General features: G+C 47.2%; 1 protein-coding gene across 1 annotated transcript; it reads left to right on the forward strand.

The window, feature by feature from the left end:
* Window positions 1-7,546: 7,546 nt before the first annotated feature.
* DUSP1 (dual specificity phosphatase 1) lies at window positions 7,547-10,579 on the forward strand. Its single transcript, XM_037801652.1, has 4 exons — window positions 7,547-8,180; window positions 8,458-8,603; window positions 8,967-9,186; window positions 9,549-10,579. Exons 1-4 carry the CDS (start codon window positions 7,814-7,816, stop codon window positions 9,917-9,919), a joined length of 1,104 nt encoding a protein of 367 aa, XP_037657580.1. The 5' UTR covers window positions 7,547-7,813; the 3' UTR covers window positions 9,920-10,579.
* The last annotated feature ends 12,815 nt before the right edge of the window (window positions 10,580-23,394 follow it).

The following is a 23,394-nucleotide window of genomic DNA, read 5'->3' on the forward strand; positions in this document are numbered from 1 at the left end:
GTGTTGTGTTTTTTAAGCCTTAGAAGTAAAGGAGTAAATTTTATATTCAAGAATGAAAATTAATGTTACGATATCTAACTTTTCATTGTGTAGCTCCTTTTACTTTTAAATAGATTAAATGTATACATATTGACTTATTAAAAAAAAGTCTATCATGTACCAGTGATTTGAGATACCACCTTTATTTTATATCAAATTTCCATATGTAATTAGGTAAATTTCTGGACTTTCTATTCCATTCCGTTGCTCTGTTTGGCTATTTATGATTCCAACCACAGTGTTTTAATTGTGGAGTGTCTTTGTTATCTTTTAATACCTGGTAGGCTTGCTCCTACCCCACCACCCTTCTTTTTACAGCTTCCCTGGCAATTCTTGATTGTTTATTATTTTATACCAGCTTCAGAATCACCTTAACTCCAGAAAAAAAACAAAAAAAAAACAACCTTCAGTATTTTCATGAGGAGCATGTTAAATGGATATGCACCTGGGCCAAATGGACATCTTTAGGGTATTGAGTGGTCCTAGCCAAGAACAATGGGGTGTTTTTCCTGTGTTGAGAGCACACTCCCTCACCACATGCAATGGCGGCTTTCCTGGTGATAGGCACCGTCACAGGGTCTCTTTGCCACAACTTCAGGGCATAGAGAAGCATTTGTGCACTTTCCTGTCCCTGACGCAAAGCAGGCCCAACCGGGTCTGTTTCTGGCCTGCCCGGAGTTGGATGAGTGAACCATGAGCACATCAGAAGGCTGGAGGTGTGACTTCACTCTCAATGGGTGGTAAAACCATTGAGGTCAAGCCCAGTGAATGAATCACTTGTTCAATGTGGCTCAGTGAGTCAGGGAGGACCAAGCTGAAAGCCCGAGTATGGGACATAATTCCTTTTCCCTTTCCTTTGGAAACTAGAAGCAGCTCCCTACAAGTCAACCCCCTGCCCCCAAGAAATAAACAGCAAAATGGTGCATCATGCTACCCTCATGCCACACCCCCTGCATGCTGTGAAGAGATAAAAGACTTAGAAAGGAGGGAGCACAGAGAAGTCCAGAGAAGTCCAGCTCTGCAGCTTACTTGCTGTGTGCCTTTGAACAAGTTAATTAACCTCTCTGTGCTTTTCACAGGTTTCATGTCATGATCTTATGAGGAAATGAATAATGAATATGAATGAATGTGAGCAAAGTGCCAGGTTCCTAACAAGTGTTCAATAAAGACTGGCTATTATTATTAATAAGAACTGCCCCAAATAACTTACCCCTAAAGGCAAACTTCAGATGCACAGTTTCTGAATCTTTCAACCATGATTCTGAACATACTGGGGATAGTTTTCTTCTCCCTTCCCCAGGGAAGAGTTTGGATTGAATAAACTATGACTTCATTTTCTCCCTCCAACATTATTTACAAAGTACTTTCTAATTATGAAAAGGAAGTAATGTCTCAATTCACACTCCGATTAAAAAGAAAAAAATAACCAATAACAGAAAGCTGTCACTTCTCAACCCGGCGTCAATTCCCCCAGCAGCTGGGGCATGGCTTGGGGCCATCCTCGGCAGGAGGCTGTGTCCTTGGCGGGTGCGGGGACAAGGTCTGTCTGAGTCATGAGGCACTGTGCCCCCTGGTCCGTCTCTTGGGCTCCTGGGTTGTCTTCACGTGTTTGTTCAACAAACCTGCTTGAGGCCAACCCTGAGTTGGGGACCAAGGGATGCAAGGAATCCTGTCCCTGTTCCCAGGTGGTGGGACAAGCCGAAATGGTCACCCCTGGGGACCATTCACACAGACTGCTGGGGCAAATCTGAGAGTCAGTCTTTTGGGATTATTCCTGTCTCTGTTTATAAGGGGAAGAAACTGAGGCTCCCACATGGAAAGTGGAAGATAACTGAGGACCACCTCTCAGAGGCATTTAGCCCAGACTTTTCTATTCTGTATCAGCTTTTGCATCTCCAAATACATGTCCCTTCTCTGGGCTTCCTTGCTGCTCCAGCTGGATGAGGGCTCCTTTTCTGGGATCCTCAACATCTTCCTTGGTCCTTAACACCTGGGCTGTTCTTGTTAAAAGGTCTGTTTCCTGCTAGAATGCTTGTTGATTGAATGAATGACTGTAGCATTTTAATTCCTGTTTAAACCTTTTTCCATTACTATATTTTACTTAACGTAGGATGCCATCAATTGTAAGGCCCCCGCAATTAATTTATGTACCATAAAGAAAGAAAAATGGCATGAATTAAGTATGTCAATTAACAAAGTCAGTTAACTACAACATTCCCCCCAGGTTGTAAGTCACATCTCACTTTGACAGATATTAAAATATGAAAAAAATGTGCCTTAGATGTGAGGAAATATATTATAAAAGCACTTCCTGCTTTTAAAAACACTCCTTAGGGGGAGGGGGTTTTGTAAACATTCATTCAGTAATAATAGCAAAGTTTACTAAATGCTTACCCTGTGCCAGGCATTGTTTCAAAGTGCTTTTCATAAATGATTTCATATCAGGGGTTGTCAAACTTTTCCTGTAAAGGGCCCAAGGCAAATATTTTAGGCTTTGTGGCCATTTGGTCTCTGTCACAACCACTCACCTCCCATTGAAATGTGAAAGCAGCCATAAACAATACGTAAGTGAATGGGTGTGGTTGTGTTCACATCAAACTTTATTTATGGACTCTGAAATTTGAATTTCATATAATTTTCAGGTGTAAAACCTGAAAACCATTCTTAGCACGTGAGTTGTACAAAAAAGAGGCAGCAGGAGATCTGGCCCTGTGGGTTGCCATTTACAGACCCTTGTCTCATATAATCTTCACATCAGCCCTACAACGTAGGTACTATTATTCTTATTTTACACCTGAGGCAATTAAGGCTCAGAGAGGTAAAGTAACATGCCCAAGGACACACAGCTGGCAACTGGTCAAGCTGAGATTCTAATCCAGGAAATCTAACTCTGTAACTGACTTTTAACAACAAGGCTGTCATCCTAACTATGGTTGCCTTTTAATATTTTTAACTTTATTTTCCTGGTTACAAAGCTTACTCATTTGTGTTAAAAAAAATTTAAACCCCACAGAGCTGTGAGGAAGAAAGTGAAAGTAACCCCACCCTCCAGAGATAAACACTGTTCAGGGCTTGAACACACAGCTCATACATTGCTGGTTACAGCTAGAACATTCTGGACACTGTGTGCCTCAGGACAGGTTGCCTAACCTCTCTGGGCCCCTCGTCTGTCAAGTGAGTGGGCTGGATGAGATGACGCAGCTCTGCTGGCCCTCCCAGGCCCAACCGTGGAGATCTGTTTGCAAGGCTTGTGCAATCGCAGCTGATTCTGTCCTAACTGCCTGGGTGTGGAGGGTGAAGTCACCCTCACCAACCACCCAGGGTGGGCCCCAAGCTGCCTGCCCAGTCTCCCTGTTTGTGGCTACCCCGAAATTTCAACAAGGGAGGCCAGGTCTGAGCTGGGGGTCCTTGGAGGCTCCAGGCTGGCTCCAGGGCTGGTGCCAGGGATTAGTGACCAGGACTATAGGCCAGCTGGGAGTTAGAGGCTTCAGCCAGGGCTGCTTGGGATGGGGCTTACCGAGGTGGAGGCCTCAGGGGATGGGTTCAGCAGACTGGGGTTCTGCTACCACCGGGGTCAGAATACCTAGGCCCAGTTCCATATCTTGAGTCAGACAGGCCCTGGGTTTGAATCTTCATCTGATGATTCCTAGCTGTGTGACCTTTGCACGTCTCCTCTCTGTGCCTCGTTGCCTGTAAAACGCAGATGCGGCCACCTCTCAGGATCATCAATGAGGAGTTTGTAACATGATGCCTATAATGTACCTGGTGCAGAGAAGGCATTCAGTAAATGACAATTTCCTTCTCCCTGCCTTCCTTAAATTGTGAACCTACTATGTGCCAGGCATTGCATCAAGGATAGTGGGCTCACGGGTACTAAGATGAGAAGAGCATAGCCCAGCCCTCAAGCTTATAATCTCCAAGGAGGGGTAAGGCAAGAATTTGAGGGACTTTCACACAACCAGAATGTTCCCACAAAGTCCTCCAGGACCCAGGGGCAGTAGAGGTTGGAGAAACCAGGGGGGTGCCTCATGGAACCGGCACTTCTGCTGGGTCTTGGAGGATTGGGGAGATTATAGGGGAGATCAGAAGGAATGGCACCCTAGTGCGGGATGGTTTGCGGTGTAAGCAAAGGTGTTGGGGCGCGAAAGGACGCGACACATTTGGGGAACACAAGCCCCCCGAGTTTGTCTAGAGCCCAGCAGGGAAATCAAGGGGAGTAATGAAAGGTTGGGCCAGATGGATGGCCGAGGCCTGGCTTTGGAAGCCTGGCTGAGGATTTGGTGGAAAATGGGGGAGCCATAAATTGGTACTGAACAAGGGAGGTACCTACCATACAGCTCAGGGGAGACAGTAAAAGGGCTGTGGGTTTTAAAGAAAAGAACATGAGCAGTGGGACCCAGCTCTCTCTGCGGCTCCAGGGGTGCCACACATCAGGCCCTTTCTCACGTGCTGGCTTCCTCAGTCCCACTTTACAAATTCCCACATTATTCCCACCTTACAAAAGAGGCTCAGAAATGTTAAGCCTCTTGCCCAAGTTCACACAGCAGACAGTGGGCTGGGCCCATTTTCTGATTGTCATCAGGTTTCCTGGGGGTACCAGCCCAGGCAGGCCATGCAGTTTTGATCCATCTGGATTGGAAGGCTGGTCTGATTATTTTTTGTGGGAGCTGCAGTCTTCTCCTCCAGTGACCCCAGGACAAGTCTGAAGTCTGCTTCGAGAGCAGGATTAGGTTGGGATTGTAGACTAGTGCCAATCCCGAGATACCCTTTAACATATATTCTTCCACAGAGTCTCCCACAGCCCCTAGAGGTAAATGTTATCTTCATCTTAGGCAAGAGGCAGGGGTAGCTCAGTGAGGTGAAAATTACTTACCCAGGGCCAAATGTTAAAGATGAGGAGTTTAGGCCAGGCTTTCCAAGCCTAAAGCCCTGAACCCTTCCCATTACTCCACGTGGCCTCCATGTTTATTTCTAGGCTGGGATAAGCCCAGGTCAGAAAAGCCCAATTCTTTTCCCCAAGCCAGCATCCATGGACTCGTCCTTTTGTGTGCCCCTTTGCTGCCCATCAGTCCTTCTACGGTTGTCATAGCCCAGTTCATGCTCAGCCTCTCTGGCTCCATCCCACTGCCTGGATTGGGGGCCTCCGTGGCTTTGCCACCTGAGGGCAGATGATCCACACAGACCCCTCACCCTAGCCACTATGATAGCTGGTCTTAAGGGGTGACCTTTCCTGAGCGAGGCCTGCAACCACCTTCATTAGCTGCTGCCTTGTGGTGACCTTCTCCCCAGTTCTGGTGCCAGACCCTGGAATGCACAGTGGCATGATCATTTAAGAACTGCTCTGCTGGGAAGGGGAAAACCAAGAGATTTGGTGAATCATTAGAAGGGGTAGGGTAGGGCCTGGGCTCCGTACCCCCACCATCTCTTGCTTGGGCCTCCATCCAATCCCAGAGCATGGTGTAGAATACCCAGTCTACAGATGTGGGCTCAGGGACCAGGGAAGAAACTTGCCTAGGATCATCTGGCCCCAAAATGAGGGCATGAGGGCATGGGGTTCAAGCCCACTTCTCTGGGCTGTTTCAAGCAAGGACAAGAGGCAAAAATCTCCCCAGGTCAACAAGACACCTGACACCAGGCCAGATTGTGCCACGACCACTGTAGTATTTGTATACAAAAAGTTTTCTTTTTAAAATTTGGGTTGGGGGAAGGTCTAATGAACGTTCTTGGCAAAAAAAAAAAAAAAAAAAAAAAGGATCAGATCAGATTGTTTGCAGTGAAAAGTCAGCAGCTGTTAACAGTCTATGATTCAACACATAAAATATGTTGAGTCTCTCAGCTGAATAAGTAGTATAACAAATAAAGAATTTATGTATTTATTTCCTTTTTTTTAAGATAGAGGGAGGGTGTTGCCATTTTGTGGTACCTCTATGTGCTGACCTACGCCAACGTTTATCTGAAGGTAGAAAACGCCCTTAAACAAACAAACAAACAAACAAGCAAAAACCCGCTCAGGGTCTTGAACTTGGACAGAAGAACTTGAGTAGAGCTTGAGCTTGAGGATGGGCGGACCAGCGAAGCGAGGCAAATGAAATGCAGAAGTCGCCTCTCCTAGTCCAATCGACAGAACAACGACACACGGTGAAATCCCCCGCAGCGCAGGGGAAGAAACCGCAGAATGTTCCTGACTCGGCACCCCGGCCCGGTGGCGCAATGTTTATGTTTGTGTACCTGGCATATCTATGTCGCCCCAGCGGGCTCCGCTGACCAGGGGGTCGCCTCGAGCGCTCAGGGCGCGGGGGGCCACACGGGATCTTCCCAAGTGTTTTGTTGGCCGGGGGTCCCGGTCCGGGAAGTTCTCCTGAGGCCCCGCGGAATGGGATTTCGAGTTCAGCCCATAAAGATGGCGAGCACCGGGGCGCGAGGTGTGGGGAAGTCTCCTGTTCGGATTTGGAGCCCCCGAGCCCAGGGGACACCAAGGCGCTCAATCAGTACTTATTAGTGGAATAAAAGAAAGAGATGGAGCTCAATTTGTCTTGAGCGAGCGTGACGAGAAACGTTGACTGTCGCCCCCTGGGGGGCGCTGTCGAGCCGCGCTGGGGGTCGGGGCCCCCTCCGCCTGGTTCCCAAGCATCGAACCCCGGAATCCGCGACCCCCGCTAGGGCTTTGAGTCCCCTGACCTGCCTTCCTCGGCTCAAAGTATTGTAGTGACCATGGGATTAGGGATAACAGTTTTGTGGGAGTGGGGTGATTTAGAGTGTATTTCGTTAAATACGAAAGTTTTAGAAGTAACAGCATTAGAGAAAGTTTGGGAAAAGGGAAATGTTTTCCTGATCCCCTCTACTCCACCTCACCCCGATCGGTTTTGGTAGGAACGACATTTCAGTGGCCCGAGTTGTTATTTTTTCTCCAACCCTCGGCTCAGGCTCTTCTGGGTTCCCAGCTTCACGATTTCCTAGCAGTGTGATGCTGGGCAAGTCACTCGCTTCTCCTTCGGACTTCAGTTTCCCCGCCTGTTAGTGACAAGGAAATGCAAAGCAGCAGAAAGCTCCTTTTCGCTCCCAGCGGCAGTGGGGACGCGGGAGAGGGGGACCCGGTCGTGGGGTCGGGGGAGAGCTACCGAGGGGGAAGAGAGGCGAGGGAGAGGGAGGAAGCACATCCTCCGCTCTCCCCGCCGCCAGCATGCCGGAGGTCAGCCCTCCGCTGGCAGCGCGCCCTTCGGGGGGCGCCCCAGGCGCAGGCCGGACGGCCGGGCGGGGGCCAGGGCTACAGCCAGCGCGCGGTGCGCGGACCGAGCTTCAGGGCCGATGACGTCTTCGCCTCTGGCTCCCGCGGCGCCAGGCTGGGCAGGGCAGGCGACGTCACCGCCCGGTCACATGACCACCATTCAAGCAAACAGGCCCCTTTCCCCCTGAGCGCACGCCCCGCCTCCCCGAACCTCCCCGCCCCGTACCCCTCCCCGCGCCTTCCCGCCCCGCCCCCGAAGAGGCAGCTTATAAGCGCGCTCCCCGGCGCAGGGTTCGCTGCGAAGGACACTGGGGTAGTGGGAGCAGTCCTTCCTGAAGGGACAATCGAGAGAAAGAGAGAGAGCCGAAGTGGCCCGAAGTCCGGCGCGTACTCCCCTCGCTCAGTCCAAAGGCAGTTTGGTTCCGCGCAAACAGACTCCGGGTCGGGCTTTTCCTCGAAAGCCGCCGCCCCGCCCTTTCGCCTCGGAGGACAAAGAGCTTGGCGGCCGACGTAGGAGAGACCTGCACGCTGGGGGCGCTGGGACCGGCCATGGTCATGGACGTGGGCTCCCTGGACGCCGGAGGCCTGCGGACGCTGTTGCGGGAGCGCGCGGCGCAGTGCCTGCTGCTCGACTGCCGCTCCTTCTTCGCTTTCAACGCGGGCCACATCGCCGGCTCAGTCAACGTGCGCTTCAGCACCATCGTGCGGCGCCGGGCCAAGGGCGCCATGGGCCTGGAGCACATCGTCCCCAATGCCGAGCTGCGCGGCCGTCTGCTGACCGGCGCCTACCACGCCGTGGTGCTGCTGGACGAGCGCAGCGCCGCCCTGGACGGCGCCAAGCGCGACGGCACCCTGGCTCTGGCAGCCAGCGCGCTCTGCCGCGAGGCGCGAGCAGCACAAGTCTTCTTCCTCAAAGGTACGCCCTCCGGGAGGCTCTGGGACGGGTTGCGCGCCCCCCTGCGGCCATACCGGGGACCTCTGGACCTCAGCTTCTGGGGACCTATCCCACCTGGAGCACATGGGCGCTGGAATCATATCTCTGGGGACGTTTCATTGGCTTTGTTTGGCACCAGGAACAAAGACTTGCCTGGGCTCTGATGTAAACTTCCAGCGCTAGTGGGTTGGGGAGTGTATGAAGGTGCCGGGTCTCAGCGGTACTAATGGAAAAAAAAAATGTCTCTTTGTATTCCCAGGAGGATATGAAGCTTTTTCAGCTTCCTGCCCGGAGCTGTGCAGCAAACAGTCGACCCCCATGGGGCTCAGCCTCCCCCTGAGTACTAGTGTTCCTGACAGCGCGGAATCTGGGTGCAGTTCCTGCAGCACCCCACTCTACGACCAGGTTAGTAGGGGCCCCATGCCAGAAGGGGGAAGGAACAGCTGGCAAGGTCCTGGAAGAGCAGTGCCAGTGAGAATAGAGAAAGTGACCTGCAGATTTATTTATAACAGAAGGGACAGAGGGAGATTATGTATTCTTCCCTTCAGTGATCTGAGTCTGGAAATGCTGGCTCTACAGAAATGAACCTGTTGGCCCTGACTAAGTAAATGAATTTAGTCCACCTATTTATTTCTACTCCATCAACACTTCCCAGAAGTTCATGGGCTATCTGAAGCAGACTTTTCCAGCAGGGAGTTTTTGTGGGTGTGGGTAATGTCATCGGCTTTGGACAAGCTTGACGAGTGTTGGATATCTCTCGATTTTCAGGGTGGCCCGGTGGAGATCCTGCCATTTCTGTACCTGGGCAGTGCCTATCACGCTTCCCGCAAGGACATGCTGGATGCCTTGGGCATCACCGCCTTGATCAATGTCTCGGCCAATTGTCCCAACCATTTTGAGGGGCACTACCAGTACAAGAGCATCCCTGTGGAAGATAACCACAAGGCAGACATCAGCTCCTGGTTCAACGAAGCAATCGACTTCATAGGTAAGTGGAGTGGATGCCTGAGACTTCTCTGCCTTCTTCCCCTCCCTGTTCCAGCCAGTGAGCCCCCTGTCCATTGTGGGCAACATCCTTGCAGAATATGGATTTGATGTTCCAGTTTACAAATTAGCAAACTGAAGCTCAGAAAGATGAGGCTGACTTGTTGCAAGATCAGTCGGCTTAGTGGAGAAGCTGAATCTAGATTTAGATTAGATCCAGCCCAAATTACCTCCATGAACAGCATCCATATGATGGCACGAGGTGATGACCCTCTCCGGACACATGACATTTCTTAGACCCTCTGTGCCTGGGGTCAGGGTTGTTCTCCAGAGCTTTGGAATAACCAGCCACCCTTTGTTTTCCAGATTCCATCAAGAATGCCGGGGGAAGGGTGTTTGTTCACTGCCAGGCAGGCATTTCCCGCTCAGCCACCATCTGCCTCGCTTACCTCATGAGGACTAACCGAGTCAAGTTGGACGAGGCGTTTGAGTTTGTGAAGCAGAGGAGAAGCATCATCTCCCCCAACTTCAGCTTCATGGGCCAGCTGCTGCAGTTCGAGTCCCAAGTCCTGGCCCCGCACTGCTCGGCAGAGGCTGGGAGCCCAGCCCTGGCTGTGCTTGACCGAGGCACCTCCACCACCACCGTCTTCAACTTCCCCGTCTCCATCCCCGTCCACTCCACAAACAGTGCACTGAGCTACCTTCAGAGCCCCATTACGACCTCTCCCAGCTGCTGAAAGGCCACGGGAGGTGATCTTCACAACCTACGAGGACCCCAAGCTCCTTCTCCAGAGGAGAAATGCAGTAACTCCAGGGAGGGGTGGCTTATGAGGGCCGGTCCTTATTTATTTTGATTTCACCCGAAACCACCGTCAACCGTGATGACTTGGCATAAAGGCGTTTGCCGAACTTGCATCTGGGACCAATATATAGTGGGTACATCAAGTCCCTCTGACAAAAAGGGGCGAAAGGAAAAGGGGACTCAGTGCATGAGCCCGTTTCTTTTTGCTTGCCCCTGATTTTTGTAGAAACGTCATGCTTGACATACCTACCAGTATTAACATTCCCAATGACACATATGCAGACAAGAAGATACCTTATTTATTTTTGTGCAGGTGGTCTGCCTTCACAAACGTCATTGTCTACTCCTAGAAGAACCAAATACCTCAGTTTTTGTGTTTGAGTACTGTAATATCCTGTAAATATAGCCTGAGCAGGTTTGTTTTCAGCACTGATGGAAAACACCAGTGTGGTTTTTTTTTTTAAGTTGCCAACAGTTGTATGTTTGCTGATTATTTATGACCTGAAATAATATATTTCTTCTTCTAAGAAGAACTTTTGTTACATAAGGATGACTTTTTGATACAACAGAATAAATTATGGCATTTCTATTGAAATCTCAATGCTTTATTTCTTTGGCAGCCCTACCCAATCCCTCTCCCACCCTGCTAATGAAATGGAGAATGTAGACATGGGCCTACAGAATGTCTTCACATCTGATTCTATACTCCTTGGTGACTTCTCGGTCCCACAAGATGCCTGGGTTACCAGGGAACTAAACAAGTGAGACCTATCTTGAAAACAAGGTGCTGTAGCTGAACTCTTAACATTGATCAAAGTGCCCTTCTAGACCCTTCTTATGGTGTGTCCTCCCTCCCATGTCACCTAGGGAAGCCAAAGCTAGAAAGAAATGGCCATTTACTTGGATTGTGTTTTTCACTTAACTGCCTTTCTTGAGGTAATATGAAAAGCCTACTTCTTCCTTCTGAGCTGTGCTAGAGTGATGAGGAGTGATAAAGTCCTCCAAAACACTTCACGTAAATGTCCCTACCATGTGCAAAGCTGTGTGTGTTACCTACCCTCAAAACAGCTATACAAGGTCTTTGGCAAATGATGCTGAGACCAAGCCTAGCTGAGTGGCAGGAGAGCTAGTTCTGCTTTGTTTCCTAATCCTATGTGCTTTGCACTTTACCACTTGCCTCTCTTAATTGCTCCCTTTTTGCTTTTGAAAAGACCTTTATTTTTGTGAAAATAACACAACAAATGGTTAAAAAGACTTCCAGCACTATAAGCAAATGCAATGTAAGTTACCTGAGCTCCCACCTCACCCCCCAACTCCCACCCCTACCCCCCCAAACTGACCCACTCCTGGACCATTTGCAATGTTTTGGACATCTGCACGGTATTTCCAGTGGCTGCCTCTTTCAGGTCACCTTGGCTTTGATTTCATAATTTTGTTGAAGAAGTTCGGCTATTAAGTCTAACTTGCTCTGGGGCAATATTCTGGACTTTTATGCTTTCTTGCCAAACAGGCTAAAACAGAAGAGGTACAATTGACTACCAGCTCATAAGCCAGCCAAGAAATGTAGAATTTAAATAATAGTGGAGGTCTTGGGTTACTGGGCTCTCAGCTCCTGCTCCCCCAGCTAGTTGGAAAAAAAGCTCTGTATGAAGCAGGAAATGAAACAACCCTCTTGACTTATCCTGGAGTGCCCTGTGCCATGGTCTTGGCCCAGCATGGTTGTTTAAGACCTTGACGCAGAATCAATGTCCTTGACCTTTCCCCACTGGTTCAGCATCTGCCAACTGACTCCCAAGGGCCTAAAAGATACCTGTGTTCTAAGTTCTAAGAATGTACCCTGAGCTGGCAGGCTCATTTCCTCTGCTGGGTTTCTGATTGCAAGTATACCTTACAATACACCTGCCTCACACAACACCGTACCCAATGTTTTTAATCGAACCCTAGAGATGTACTATACCAAATATTTCCCTTTGTGGAAATGTACCAGCAACTCAGAGTCTGTGGCAGACGCCATGACTGACTTCCCTGTGGGTTCGGGCCATCACTTTCTGCTTAGTAGGCATTGGCTGAACCAGAATTGCTCTCCAATGTGATCCACGCAGTGGAAAAATACAGTGGCTGCTTAAGGGAGCCGCAGGTTGAAACAATTCACTCACTTTTCCCACTGTGAGCCACTCCAGCTCCCGCCAGCCTGGGAGAGCCAGGGTGTTAAACCCCTTTCTCCTTGTATTGGATTTGCAGTGTTGGGGCCCTCTAGAAAATGTCACATTTGGCCTGAGACTGCTTTTCTTAGGAAACAACAGTACCTTGTGACGAAAAGATGCTTAAACTACGTGAAGATGGAGATAGACAACTACTGTTTAATATTGATAATGTGGTTATCACAGCTGTCAGTTTGAAAGCTAGCGCTTGTGCCAGTCATTGTGCTAAGTGCTTTGCATTTGTTCTCTCATTTAACCCCTGATCCCATTTTACAGAGGAGGAAACTGAGGCTCAGAAAGGTGAAGGGGTGGGCCCAAGGCCACAGAGATTGGAAACCCAGCCTGAAAGAAACCTGGGGACCCAAGTCCTACCCTAGAAAGCTTGAGGGAGTGGGGAAAAGAGTAGCGTAAGAGCCAATCAAACTTCACCATGGCTTTACCATGTAATTCTTGGTAGAAAAGCTACTTATCCCCTTTGGGCCTCAATTCCCTTCATCTTTAAAATGAAGATAATAAAACCCTGCTTCACTTGTGAGGAACAGGTTCAGGAATATAAAGTGCCCAGCAGGTAGCGGGTCCTGAAGAAATGTTTAGATCCCCTTTTCTCAACTGTCTTAATGACCGCTGGCACTCCCCAGGTCTCAGTTTTCCCATTTTCCCACTGGCAAAATGACGGGGTTGCCCTGGATCCAATGAGTAAGGTTCTCCCCAGCTCCCTGATTCTAGGAGTTGGGAAATGCATCATTGCATGCTTTATGCTTTTCTGTGGTTTCCAGGCACCCATTATTTCATCAGGATAATTCCAACCCCAAACGCCTCCACCATATTCTCCCCTTTCCTTGGAATTTTGCAAATCCTAGCTAATTTGCCTTGGACTCGCAGCCCCCGGCGCCCATTTCCCTCCCTCCCCTGGCCCATCCGAGGATGACGTCATGGTGCGTACACCTTTAAGATTATATAAATCTGTGATCTTACAGTGGCCTCCATCCCCATGGTAACGCGGAGGAGTTTCCCTTTTGTGAAGAAAGCTGTCATGTCACTTCCTGCTGCTGACAAATCAGTTTAAGAGATTAAAAAACGGGTGGGGGATGGGGAAGGCAGCCTCCGAAAACTGCTGGACGAGGTGGTTTCTGGTTGCTATACACAGAGGCAAACAATGCGGCCGCCTTGCCGGGCAGCCCCGCCCAGCGCCAGGCCCGCGTGGGGCTCCGGTTTCCCACACCTCACCCTGCCCCGGGTGGCTCCAGGTCATGTACCCCAGGGCTGTTTGTCTCTGCAGGCAGGCTGCAGTTTGGGGAGCAGGTGCTGGGGCTGCCCACTTCTGGGGACTTTTCTGGGCTTTGCAGAGGCAAAGCACATTGTAACACCACGGTGGATAAAACTATGTTAAGGAAAACATCTTAAAGCCACCATCTTCTTGACTATATCTTTTTAAGCTAAGCATTCATATATTTACAATTCAACAAATATTGATTGATTTCCTATAGGCCTGGATACCTCGGTACAAGAGGAAGTTTCTACTCCCAAATAGCTAACAATGGGGGCTTCTGGGGCTGGGGCTGGGGTGGGGTATATAAATAAGATAATTAAGAAATAAGGATAAAGGCTATGAAGGTGGGATATTAAAGGGGGGGGGTACTCTAGATTAGGGTGGTCAGGGAGGTCCCTCCGACTGGCTAAGCTAAGATCTGAAAGATACAACCTAACTGCTCATTTGAGAGGTAAGCTGGGAAGAGGGCTCCAGGCCAGGGGGGTGGCAAATACCTGAGGTTTGAGAGGGATTTCCATGGACTGATGGAGAGAACACTTGACTCGGAGTCAGCTAGATCTGAGTTCAAGTCCTGATTCTGCCTCTTTTGTTATCCAATATCTCTAAACCCCAGTTATCCCAGCTCTTTAAGAATTAAATGAAAGACTAGCACTCTGGACTCATCAGAGAAGCTTGGCAAAGGCTCTTTATACTCTTGTGACTGAGAGGGTCCCCTTCCGTCTCTTGAGCAGCAGTATCCCTCCCCAGAGTCCCCTGGTGAAAGGAAACAATAGTGAAGCGGGTTGTCTTGCTACCACCATGACACTCTGGGCCTGCATTCATTTACTGCTTCTCTCTGGGCCATCAGAGCTTTGTTTGGAGATGGTGTCTTTGCTTTGAAATCATCCAGCCTTGACCTTGGACATTGGGCAACGTGCTTCCCCTTTCTGGGTCTCAATTTCCTCATCTGTAAGAAGCGTCTGAAGTGAGCGTCACATATCCTCCTTTCCCACCCAACTGCCAGCTCTGAGCTTCCTCCTTACCCAAGCCTGGGAAAGGTTCTGGGGTTCACTGGGGCAGGTTCAGGGAGACCAAGGGGATAGGATGTAGACACCTTTGGGAAGGGGTAGTGAGGGATGCTGGACCTTTGGAAGTTGGGTTGGTATAATTAAGATGTGACTGATCCTTGCAGGAATGGGTCTTCCTAGAAGGTCCTGTGGGGGCATCACACACTCCAGGCCCCCAGGCCAACCCTTCTCTAAGACTCCCAGCAATCCTTTGCCATGAGCCACACTGCAAAGTTGGGGGTTAAAAGTTTCAACAAGATTGACACCGATGGACACTTGAGGTTGTTGCTTTCTTCTTCATTCTTCATGAATAAATGTATTCATTCATTCAATAAACATGTATTAGATACCCATGGTTTGCCACTCAGCATTTACTTCTCCCCAGTCCTTACTCACTCTCTTATGGGATTTGTGAACTTGTCTACGCTCCCCAGACCATCATCACTTTGGTACAGCATTCAAGGTTCTCCAGGATTTGACCACTGTCTTCATTTGCAACATCATTCCCCCTCCCTACTTCTCTTCCATTTGTGTTGGGACTTATAGTTCCCTTAACACAACCTGCTCTTTCTTACTGCCCCTTACCTTTGCACATGCTATTCCTGCTCCATCACAGCATCATCCCACTGACATAACCTGAGGGTTGTAAATTCAGGTGACTTAATTGAGATTTGGTCCAGTGGGAACTGTGGTGACCTGTCCTATAGGGGAAGCTGCTACTCAAAGTGGAAATGAGGGCGCCATGTTGCTGGCTCTTCCTATTTTTAATAAAAGTCAGGAATTTGTGTTTTTATGTGAAATCTCTTGATTTTGGAAACACTGTGTAGACCAAATGAAACATTTGCAACCTGGATCCAGCCCATTGGCTGTGAGTTTGTGACTGATGCTAGCTAGCCATCTGTTTGTGAATCTGTCAGGGAAAGGATCCTCCCTTACACATTTCTGGGTCCCCTGGCTCTTAGCCCAGAGCTTTGAGCAGCAGGTACTTTATACATGTCTTCTGAATGAAAGAGTGAGTGTCGTTCATTTAGCCCATAGCGGGTGCTCAGTAGATGTTAGAATAATATAATCGAGGAAAATTCTGAGATTCTGTTTCAAATGACTGGACTGAAACTGATGGTCAGCTAAGGGTGATGAAAGTATTTGCTTCACATGGTTAGTTGTGAAGATCAAATGAAATATGTATACAAAATGTTTGCCCAGTACTTGACACACAGTAAGCAATATATGTTAGCCGTTTTAATCATTACTATTATCATAGTGATCATCATTATAAGGGAAAGATGAAAAAAAAAAGAAAACAAATATATATATTGGCAGTTATCAACTTTTAATCTCTGGCTAAGCCTCTCTCTTAACTGCAGACTTAACTCCAATAGCTCCCTTGACAGTTCCATTTGTTTGTCAGACTCCCAAATTTGGTGTGCCAATTTGGATGTATTATGTCCCCCAAAATGCCATGTTCTTTAATGCAGTCTTGTGGGGGCAGACATATTAGTGTTGATTAGGCTGGGATATTTGAATTAGGTTGTTTCCATGGACATGTGACTCACCCAACTGTAAGTGATAATTTTGATTAGATTATTTCCATGGAGATTTGGCCTTGCCCATTCAGCATGGGTCTTGATTAGTTTATTGGAGTACCTTAAAAAGAGCCACACAGACACCTGAAACTCAGAGCAAGAGTTCGGCACTATGAATGTCAGTATCAGTGCATGCAGCAACTATTTAAAAAGCTGAAAAAGCATCCAGACTTCAAGTAGAGATATGAATGAAACAGATCTGGTTAGGACTAAGGCGAATCAGGCCTAAGGGTAAAGGACGATACTGTTTTAAAACTTCAGCTTCCATGTGAGACCAAGGGAAGAGATGTTTATTTTCTAAACAATTTAACTTGTACAGTCAGTTTGTTCAAATACCATAATTACTCGGAACTTTGAATAGGAAGTGAGATCTGGTAGGTTTGTACAGGTTAGTGTGAAACAGTGATACATCCCAAAGTAATTTGGGCAGATAATAAAAAATATATATACAGGCCCCCCCGAGGGGCTCGGAGAAAATGCAGAAATGTTGGACCTCCCCACCTGGGTTGTTGCTGATGTTCTCACAAACATTGAGGACTGAAGGTTTGGTATGCTGAGCCCTCTATCTTGGGACTTGCCCTTATGAAGCTTGTTATGCAAAAGAGAGGCTAAGCCTACTTATGATTGTGCCTAAGAGTCTCCCCTTGAGTACCTCTTTGGTGCTCGGATGTGGCCCTCTCTCTCTCTAGCTAAGCCAACCCAGCAGGTGAACTCACTGCTCTCCCCACTATGTGAGATCTGACTCCCAGGGGTGTAAATCTCCCTGGCAACACAGGATATGACTCCCAGGGATGAGCCTGGACCTGGTATCGGGGGATTGAGAAAATCTTCTTGACCAAAAGGAGGAAGCAAAATGAAATGAAATGAAGTTTCAGTGTCTAAGAGATTTCAAATAGAGTCGAGAGGTCACTCTGGTGGGCATTCTTATGCACTATATAGATATCCCTTTCTAGATTTTAGTGTATTGGAATAGCCGGAAGTAAATATCTGAAACTATCAAACTGCAACAATTGTATAACAATGTAGCTTACATGGAGTGACAGTGTGATTGTGGGAAAACCTTGTGGATCACACTCTCTTTATCCAGTGTGTGGATGGATGAGTAGAAAAATGGGGACAAAAACTAAATGAAAAATAGGGTGGGATGAGGGGGATGATTTGGGTGTTCTTTTTTATTTTTATTTTTTATTCCTATTTTAATTCTTTCTGGTGTAAGGAAAATGTTCAAAAATAGATTGGGGTGAAGAATGCACAACTATATGATGCTACTGTCAGCTGATTGTACACCATGGATGATTGTATGGTATGTGAATATATCTCAATAAAACTGAATTATTAAAAAAAAAAGAGCGACACAGGCCCAGATGCTTGCTGATGCTGACGCTCAAACATGCTTGGAGATACAGACAGAAGGACATTTAGCTATGAGATGAAGCCCAGAGTTTATCCCAGGATATGCTAAGCAGGACCCCCAGGCACTTAGAGAGAAGTGCCATGATCCAAAGTTCTTTCTCCTGGGAGAAAGAACCAAGAACATACAGAAGCTGAGAGTGGAGCTGGAACAGTACCCAGGATCAGCAGACACCAGCCATGTGCTTTCCTAGCTAACAGAGGTTTTCTGGATGCCAATGGCCTTTCTTCAGTGAAGGTATACTTATGTTGATGCCTTAATTTGGACACTTCCATGGCCTTTGGACTGTAAATTTGTAACCAAATAAACCCCCTTTATAAATTCAATCCATTTCTGGTATTTTGCATAACGGCAGCATTAGCAAACTGGAACACTTGGCAGTTCCCAAAACCAGCCTTTCATTTACTGCTAAGCTAACTTCTGCAGTCTTCCCACCTTCATAATGGCAACTTCACTTTTCCATTAGGTCAGGTGAAAAACTTGGGAGACATTCTTGATTCCTCCCTTTCTTTCAAAACTTATATCCAGTTTATTAGCAAATTGGGTGATCTGTTTTCAAAACATACCCATTTCCAAAATATATCCTCCCCAAATCACTTCCAAAACCATCTCTTTGGTCCAGACCCCATAACATCTTTTCTGAATTACTGCAGTAGCTTCCCTTCTGGTTTCCCTGCCTCTGCCACTATCCTTTTCAGTCTATTCTCAACCAGAAGCCAAAGCTATCCTTTTAGTATTTACTTTAGTGCAGCTAATGCTGGTGACAAATTCTCTCCATTTTTGCTTTCCTACTGATGTTTTTATTTACCTTCGTTAATGAAGAATGTTTCACTGGGCAAAGAATTCTAGATTGGCAGTTATTTCTTTCAGCACTTTGAAGATACAGTCTATTGTCCCCTGACTTTCATTGTTTCTGTTGGGAAGTCAGCTGCTTATCTCACTGTTGTCCCTCTGAGGGTAATCTGTGTTTTCCCACTGGTTGCTTTAGGATGTCCTCTTTGTATTTGTGTTTTAGCAGTTTTACTACAATGTGTCTCTGTCTAGTTTTCTTCCTATTTATATTGCTTGTGATTTGTAATGCTTTTAAATTTGTGGTTAATGTCTTTCTTTGGTCTTGGAAAACACTATCATTTCTCCATTTATATTCTTTAACCTATTAAACATAGTTATTTTAAAGTCTGTAACCAGTAACTGGATCCTCTTGTGTTTATATCTATTGCCTATCATTTCTTTTGGCTTTTGATCATGTTGTTTTATTTACTCCTATGACTGATTATTTTTGAGTGAGGGTCAGGCTTTTTATAAGAAAAAAAAATTGAGATTATTTGAGGTTTAAGATGATGTCATCTTCCTCTAAAGAGGATTCACTATTTTTCTGGAAGATGGCTAGGAGTTCTAGGAATCCCTGGTCATCTTAATCCAATCAGAGATTAAGGTGGCTTGAGATGACTTTAACCTGGGCTGGTTCATTCTTATTCCAAGCTTGTAGCCATTTGGGCTTTCAACTAAAAGCCTGGAGGTTTTACCTTTAAGTAATTCCAATAAAAGACCAGGGATGTACCAGATTCCCCCTTGATGTGTCCTGATCTCTAATTTTTGTTTCCTTAGAATTATGAGTCTTTCAAAAGCTCTACTCAGCTTCTTAGACTCATAGTCTCCTATTCCAAAATTAGCAGCTGTCCTATGCGGAAAAAGGCCCCAAATGCCATGTTCATCACTCTGGATTTTCTTCTCCCAGATTGGGAGAAGAACCCATCATTCCTCATTGCCCTTTTAGTGCTCCAATGTCTTCAAACATATATACATTTAAATATGTTGCCCAACTTCTCTAGTCCTCAGCAGGAGGGCTATCCGGAATTACATGGTCTGCCATTACCAGATGGGAATCAGACTTTTAAAAATCCAGAGTGAAACTTTTTAACCCCTACATCAGATCATTTTTCTCCTCTACTTAAAACCCTCCCACAGCACCCATTATCACTCGGAATAAAAGACTAAGTTCTTTCTGACATTTCTGACCACAGCTCCTCACTCATCTCTTCCAGCCATGCTGGTCTCCATGCTCTTTCTTGTATGGACAAAGTTCACTTCTGCTTCAGGGCCCTGGGTTGTCCCCGTCTGACTGATCTTGTTTCAAGCCTCCGCAGGGCCAGCTTCCTCATCTGCCTCACATCTCTGTTCAAAAACACTCTAAGCATGAGCTGTTACTTGACCGTGATTCCATTTAAATTATCAACCACCCTTCTCCAACTCTGGCCCTCCCATAATTCTTATTCTGTTTTATTTTTCTCCATAGCACTTATCACCATCTAATATTTATTTGTTTGTTTCTGTTCTGTCTCCCCACTAGAATGCAATTTCTTGAGGGCAGGGAGCTTGTCTGTGTATAGTTTACTGCTCCTGCTCCTAGAACCGTGCCTGGCATGACATGAGTGTTCACTAAATGTGAAGAATAAACAAAAGAACTTTGAAGATGTAAACTACTCTGTTCCTCTCTGGGTGGGTCCAGGACCCAAGCTGGGGAGTGGGGGGAAGTGATTCTTTCCTGCACAACCAACTTCTTTCCTCTCCACATGAGGCAATTTCTCTTGGAGACCTTCCAGTAACATGCAGTGGTGTGCAAAAGAAATAACATATAGGAGAGCACTTTGTAAGCAGGAAGTGACATGAGCATCCTGGCTATCCAAGACCCAGCTGTCCTGGGGCTCAGTTCTTGGGATCAGGGCTATGATTCTAGAAGGGATAGTCGTGGGAAAAACTGCCTTAGGGACGCTACACTGAGCCCCATCTTCCCACCACTTCCCCCCACGTTTCCTCCCTTCCATCCGAAGGAGAATTCCCCATGGCGTGTGTCTCTAATAAGGAGAATGGGGCAGTGGGTGATTCATGGGGAAGTCTGTAGGTCCGCTTGAGGCTTATGACTCATGGCTTCTCATCTAACAGGAGGAATAGATATCCATTCCGAATCTCCTGGAAATGTCCTTTGTGAGGGCCTCTATGACTATTGGGGAATCTCCTATGGACTCCCGTGGTACGCTCAACAGCCACCTTTCCTGGCACTCGACGCTCTGTGTTGTTGTATGCCTGTTGCTCAATAAATACTTACAGAAGGAAAAAAGGAGGGAATGTAAGGAGTGAGAAGGAAGAAACTGTGAGCTACCAAGGGCAGGGATCAGGCTTTCTCTTTTCTGTGTTCCCAGCCCCCATGGCAAGGCTTGGCATATTTCCAGGGAGGTGAACGGATGAATAAATGAGGAAACCTTTAGTGGGTCTTGAGGGACCCCTTTCTAGGATAGGACCAGCCTGACAGAGCCTTGTGAGTGGGGTGAGGGGTGTCAGTGCTCGCAGGGCTGGGGTTTGTTGTCCTGCCGGGGAGGACACTAGGGAGGTTGAAGTCACAGTAGATGGTCCTTTTTGGGATAGATGCCCTAGCCGTGGACACAGGTCAGCTGTGAAACCAACCTCTGCTGAGCTCTAACTGGTGGCAGGTGCCATGGTGGAAACTGGGCACACTGGGATGGAGCAGACACGGTTGCTGACCTCGGATGCTCCCAGCAAGTTGTGGAGACTGCCGGGTTGACCACAGCTTCAATGCCATGACCTGGTTGCTGCAGATGAGGTGTAGGTAGAGTATGGGGGGCAGGGGTAGGAGATGCAGGGGGAATGGGTAGAGGGCAGAAGGAGGGAAGGCTTCCTGGAGGGGGTGGCCCTTGATCCCTAGATGTCGTGGAGACATGAGAGAAGGACTGTGTCCTCAGGCTATAGACAGATGATCTGAAGCCATTTTATTGTTGCTCGCTAGATTTTATGGAAGGGAAACAGGCCCCAGGACTTGTCCCAGGCCCAATCTACTTGCCTGAGAACTGAACTTCCAAGAGCTCTCCCTGGGGGACCTTTGGTAAGACCACTCAGTGCCCTGTGCCTCCTCTGGTGGACATTTCAAAGTGAGGCCAAGGAAACGATGATTGGGGAAGAATGATTGAAACACACTTAGCTTGGACCCTGGTGGCCCCGGCTTCCTCTTCATATGATCATTAGATGAATCGTTTAAACTGTTGTCCTCTCACTACGAGTCAGAGGAAGGGCCTGGTGCAGGCTCTGTTGGCTACCCTCCTTCATCATATCATCATCATCACCAACAACTAACACTTTGTCGTCAGGCCTGCATGGCAGGGCTTATTATTATTGCCATCTAACAGAGGAGTGGGAAACCACAGGCTGGAGAACCAAACTCGCCCAGAGCTGCCCACTGGACTGAACTCATTTTGTGGTCTGAGGCTCAATTATGGTACCAGGCAAGAAGGGGGTGAGTCCTGCTCTGGCTTGGGGGCCTGGCACCCCTCTTTAAGGTTAGGGAAGGTGGAAAAGGCTGACAACGGGGATTCGACAAGGGACATCCCTGAGGGCTCCTGGGAAGGAGGTTTATGTGTCCTTGTATCCTTGGCACCTTCAGCAAATTCCCAGTCCACTGTTCAGCTGACGGTGTGGGGCAGAAATGGCTGGTTGTCCCTCAGTATCTGTTCTCCCTTTCTTCCTTAGTAATGGATTTTTTTTTTTTTTTTTTTTTTTTTTATAAAAAAGGGGTTTATTTGGCTAAACAGTTACAGTCTTAAGGCCATAAAGTGTCCAAGGTAACATATCAGTAATCGGGTACCAGTAATGGATTTTTAAAATGTAATTTTATTGAGATACATTCACACACCATACAGTTCATCCAAAGTATACAATCAATGGCTCACAGTATCATCATGTAGTTGTGTATTCATCATCACAATTTAAAAAAATTTATTACTTCAAAAAAAGAAATAAAGAAAAAAGAAAACCCAAAACATCCCATACCCCTTAACGCCCCCCATCACTGACCCCTAGCTTTGATGGGGTTCATTTGTTACTGCTGATGAAAGAGTATTAAGATATTTTTGCTAATTATAATCCATAGTCTGTGATAGGTACATTTTCCCCCATATACTTACTCTATTATTAACTCCTTGTAACAGTGTTGTACATTTGTTCTAGTTCATGAAAGAACTTTTTAATATTTGTACACTTAATCACAGTCATCATCCACCACAAGATTCACTGTGCTACACATTCCTATGTTTTAACCTCCAGCTTTCCTTCTGGTGATATACATGACTCTAAACTTCCCCTTCCTACCACATTCATGCACAATTCAGCACTGTTTGTTGTACTCACAATAACATGCTACTGTCGCCTCTATCCATTTCCCAAAATTTAAGTTCGACCTAGTGAAAAATTCTGCACAGAGTTAATAGATTTTTAGCCAGATTCATGTCCCACATTTTCCATGATAAAGAGTGACCATTTGCCCAAGTCAGACCTAAAGTGTGTGTAATTTCCAGGAAATGTCTTAAAGAGAGGAGGAAATGCCTTTCTCCCCCTTTCATCCTTGCTGCCGTCTAGGATACAGATGTGATGGTTGGAGCTTAGGGAGCCATATTGTTCCATGACGTGATCTTGTGAATGACGGCAGAGCAGTGAGACAGAAGGAGTCTGGGTCTCTGAGGAATGTTGGCAGGCAATTCTCCATGGAGTCTCTATGAGACAACTTTTATCCTGAACTATAGTTTCAAAGACATCTGTGTGGCAAACAGGCTGAGGGGGATAGAGATAGTCTCTCCCTCTGGAGCAGAGGGCAGACTTGTTTCCTGATCAGGATAAAAAAAATAATGTCTTTCTCCAGGGTAAGGCTTGTCAGGTTTGCTAGCAGCCTCTTATAAGTTCTGAAGTTTCTTAAGCTCAGTGTATCTCAGCTGGGCCACAAATCCACTGGACTCTCAGCATCAGCCCCATGGAACTTGGGGGACAAGGGCAGCCAGCACAGACATGAAGCTCATGCTGTCTGCTGTGCTGTGAGTAACAACGTCCAAAGTCCTTT

The sequence above is a fragment of the Choloepus didactylus genome, chromosome 13 (genome assembly GCF_015220235.1).
Source record: "Choloepus didactylus isolate mChoDid1 chromosome 13, mChoDid1.pri, whole genome shotgun sequence".
NCBI classification, from domain to species: domain Eukaryota; kingdom Metazoa; phylum Chordata; class Mammalia; order Pilosa; family Megalonychidae; genus Choloepus; species Choloepus didactylus.

What these genes read in the sequence shown, in the direction of transcription:
- DUSP1 (XM_037801652.1), top strand. Translation starts at nt 7,814, where the DNA reads ATGGTCATGGACGTGGGCTCCCTGGACGCCGGAGGCCTGCGGACGCTG. An exon ending in ACAAGTCTTCTTCCTCAAAG is followed by an intron (nt 8,181 to 8,457) that starts GTACGCCCTCCG and finishes TTGTATTCCCAG; the next exon opens with GAGGATATGAAGCTTTTTCA. An exon ending in CGAAGCAATCGACTTCATAG is followed by an intron (nt 9,187 to 9,548) that starts GTAAGTGGAGTG and finishes TTTGTTTTCCAG; the next exon opens with ATTCCATCAAGAATGCCGGG.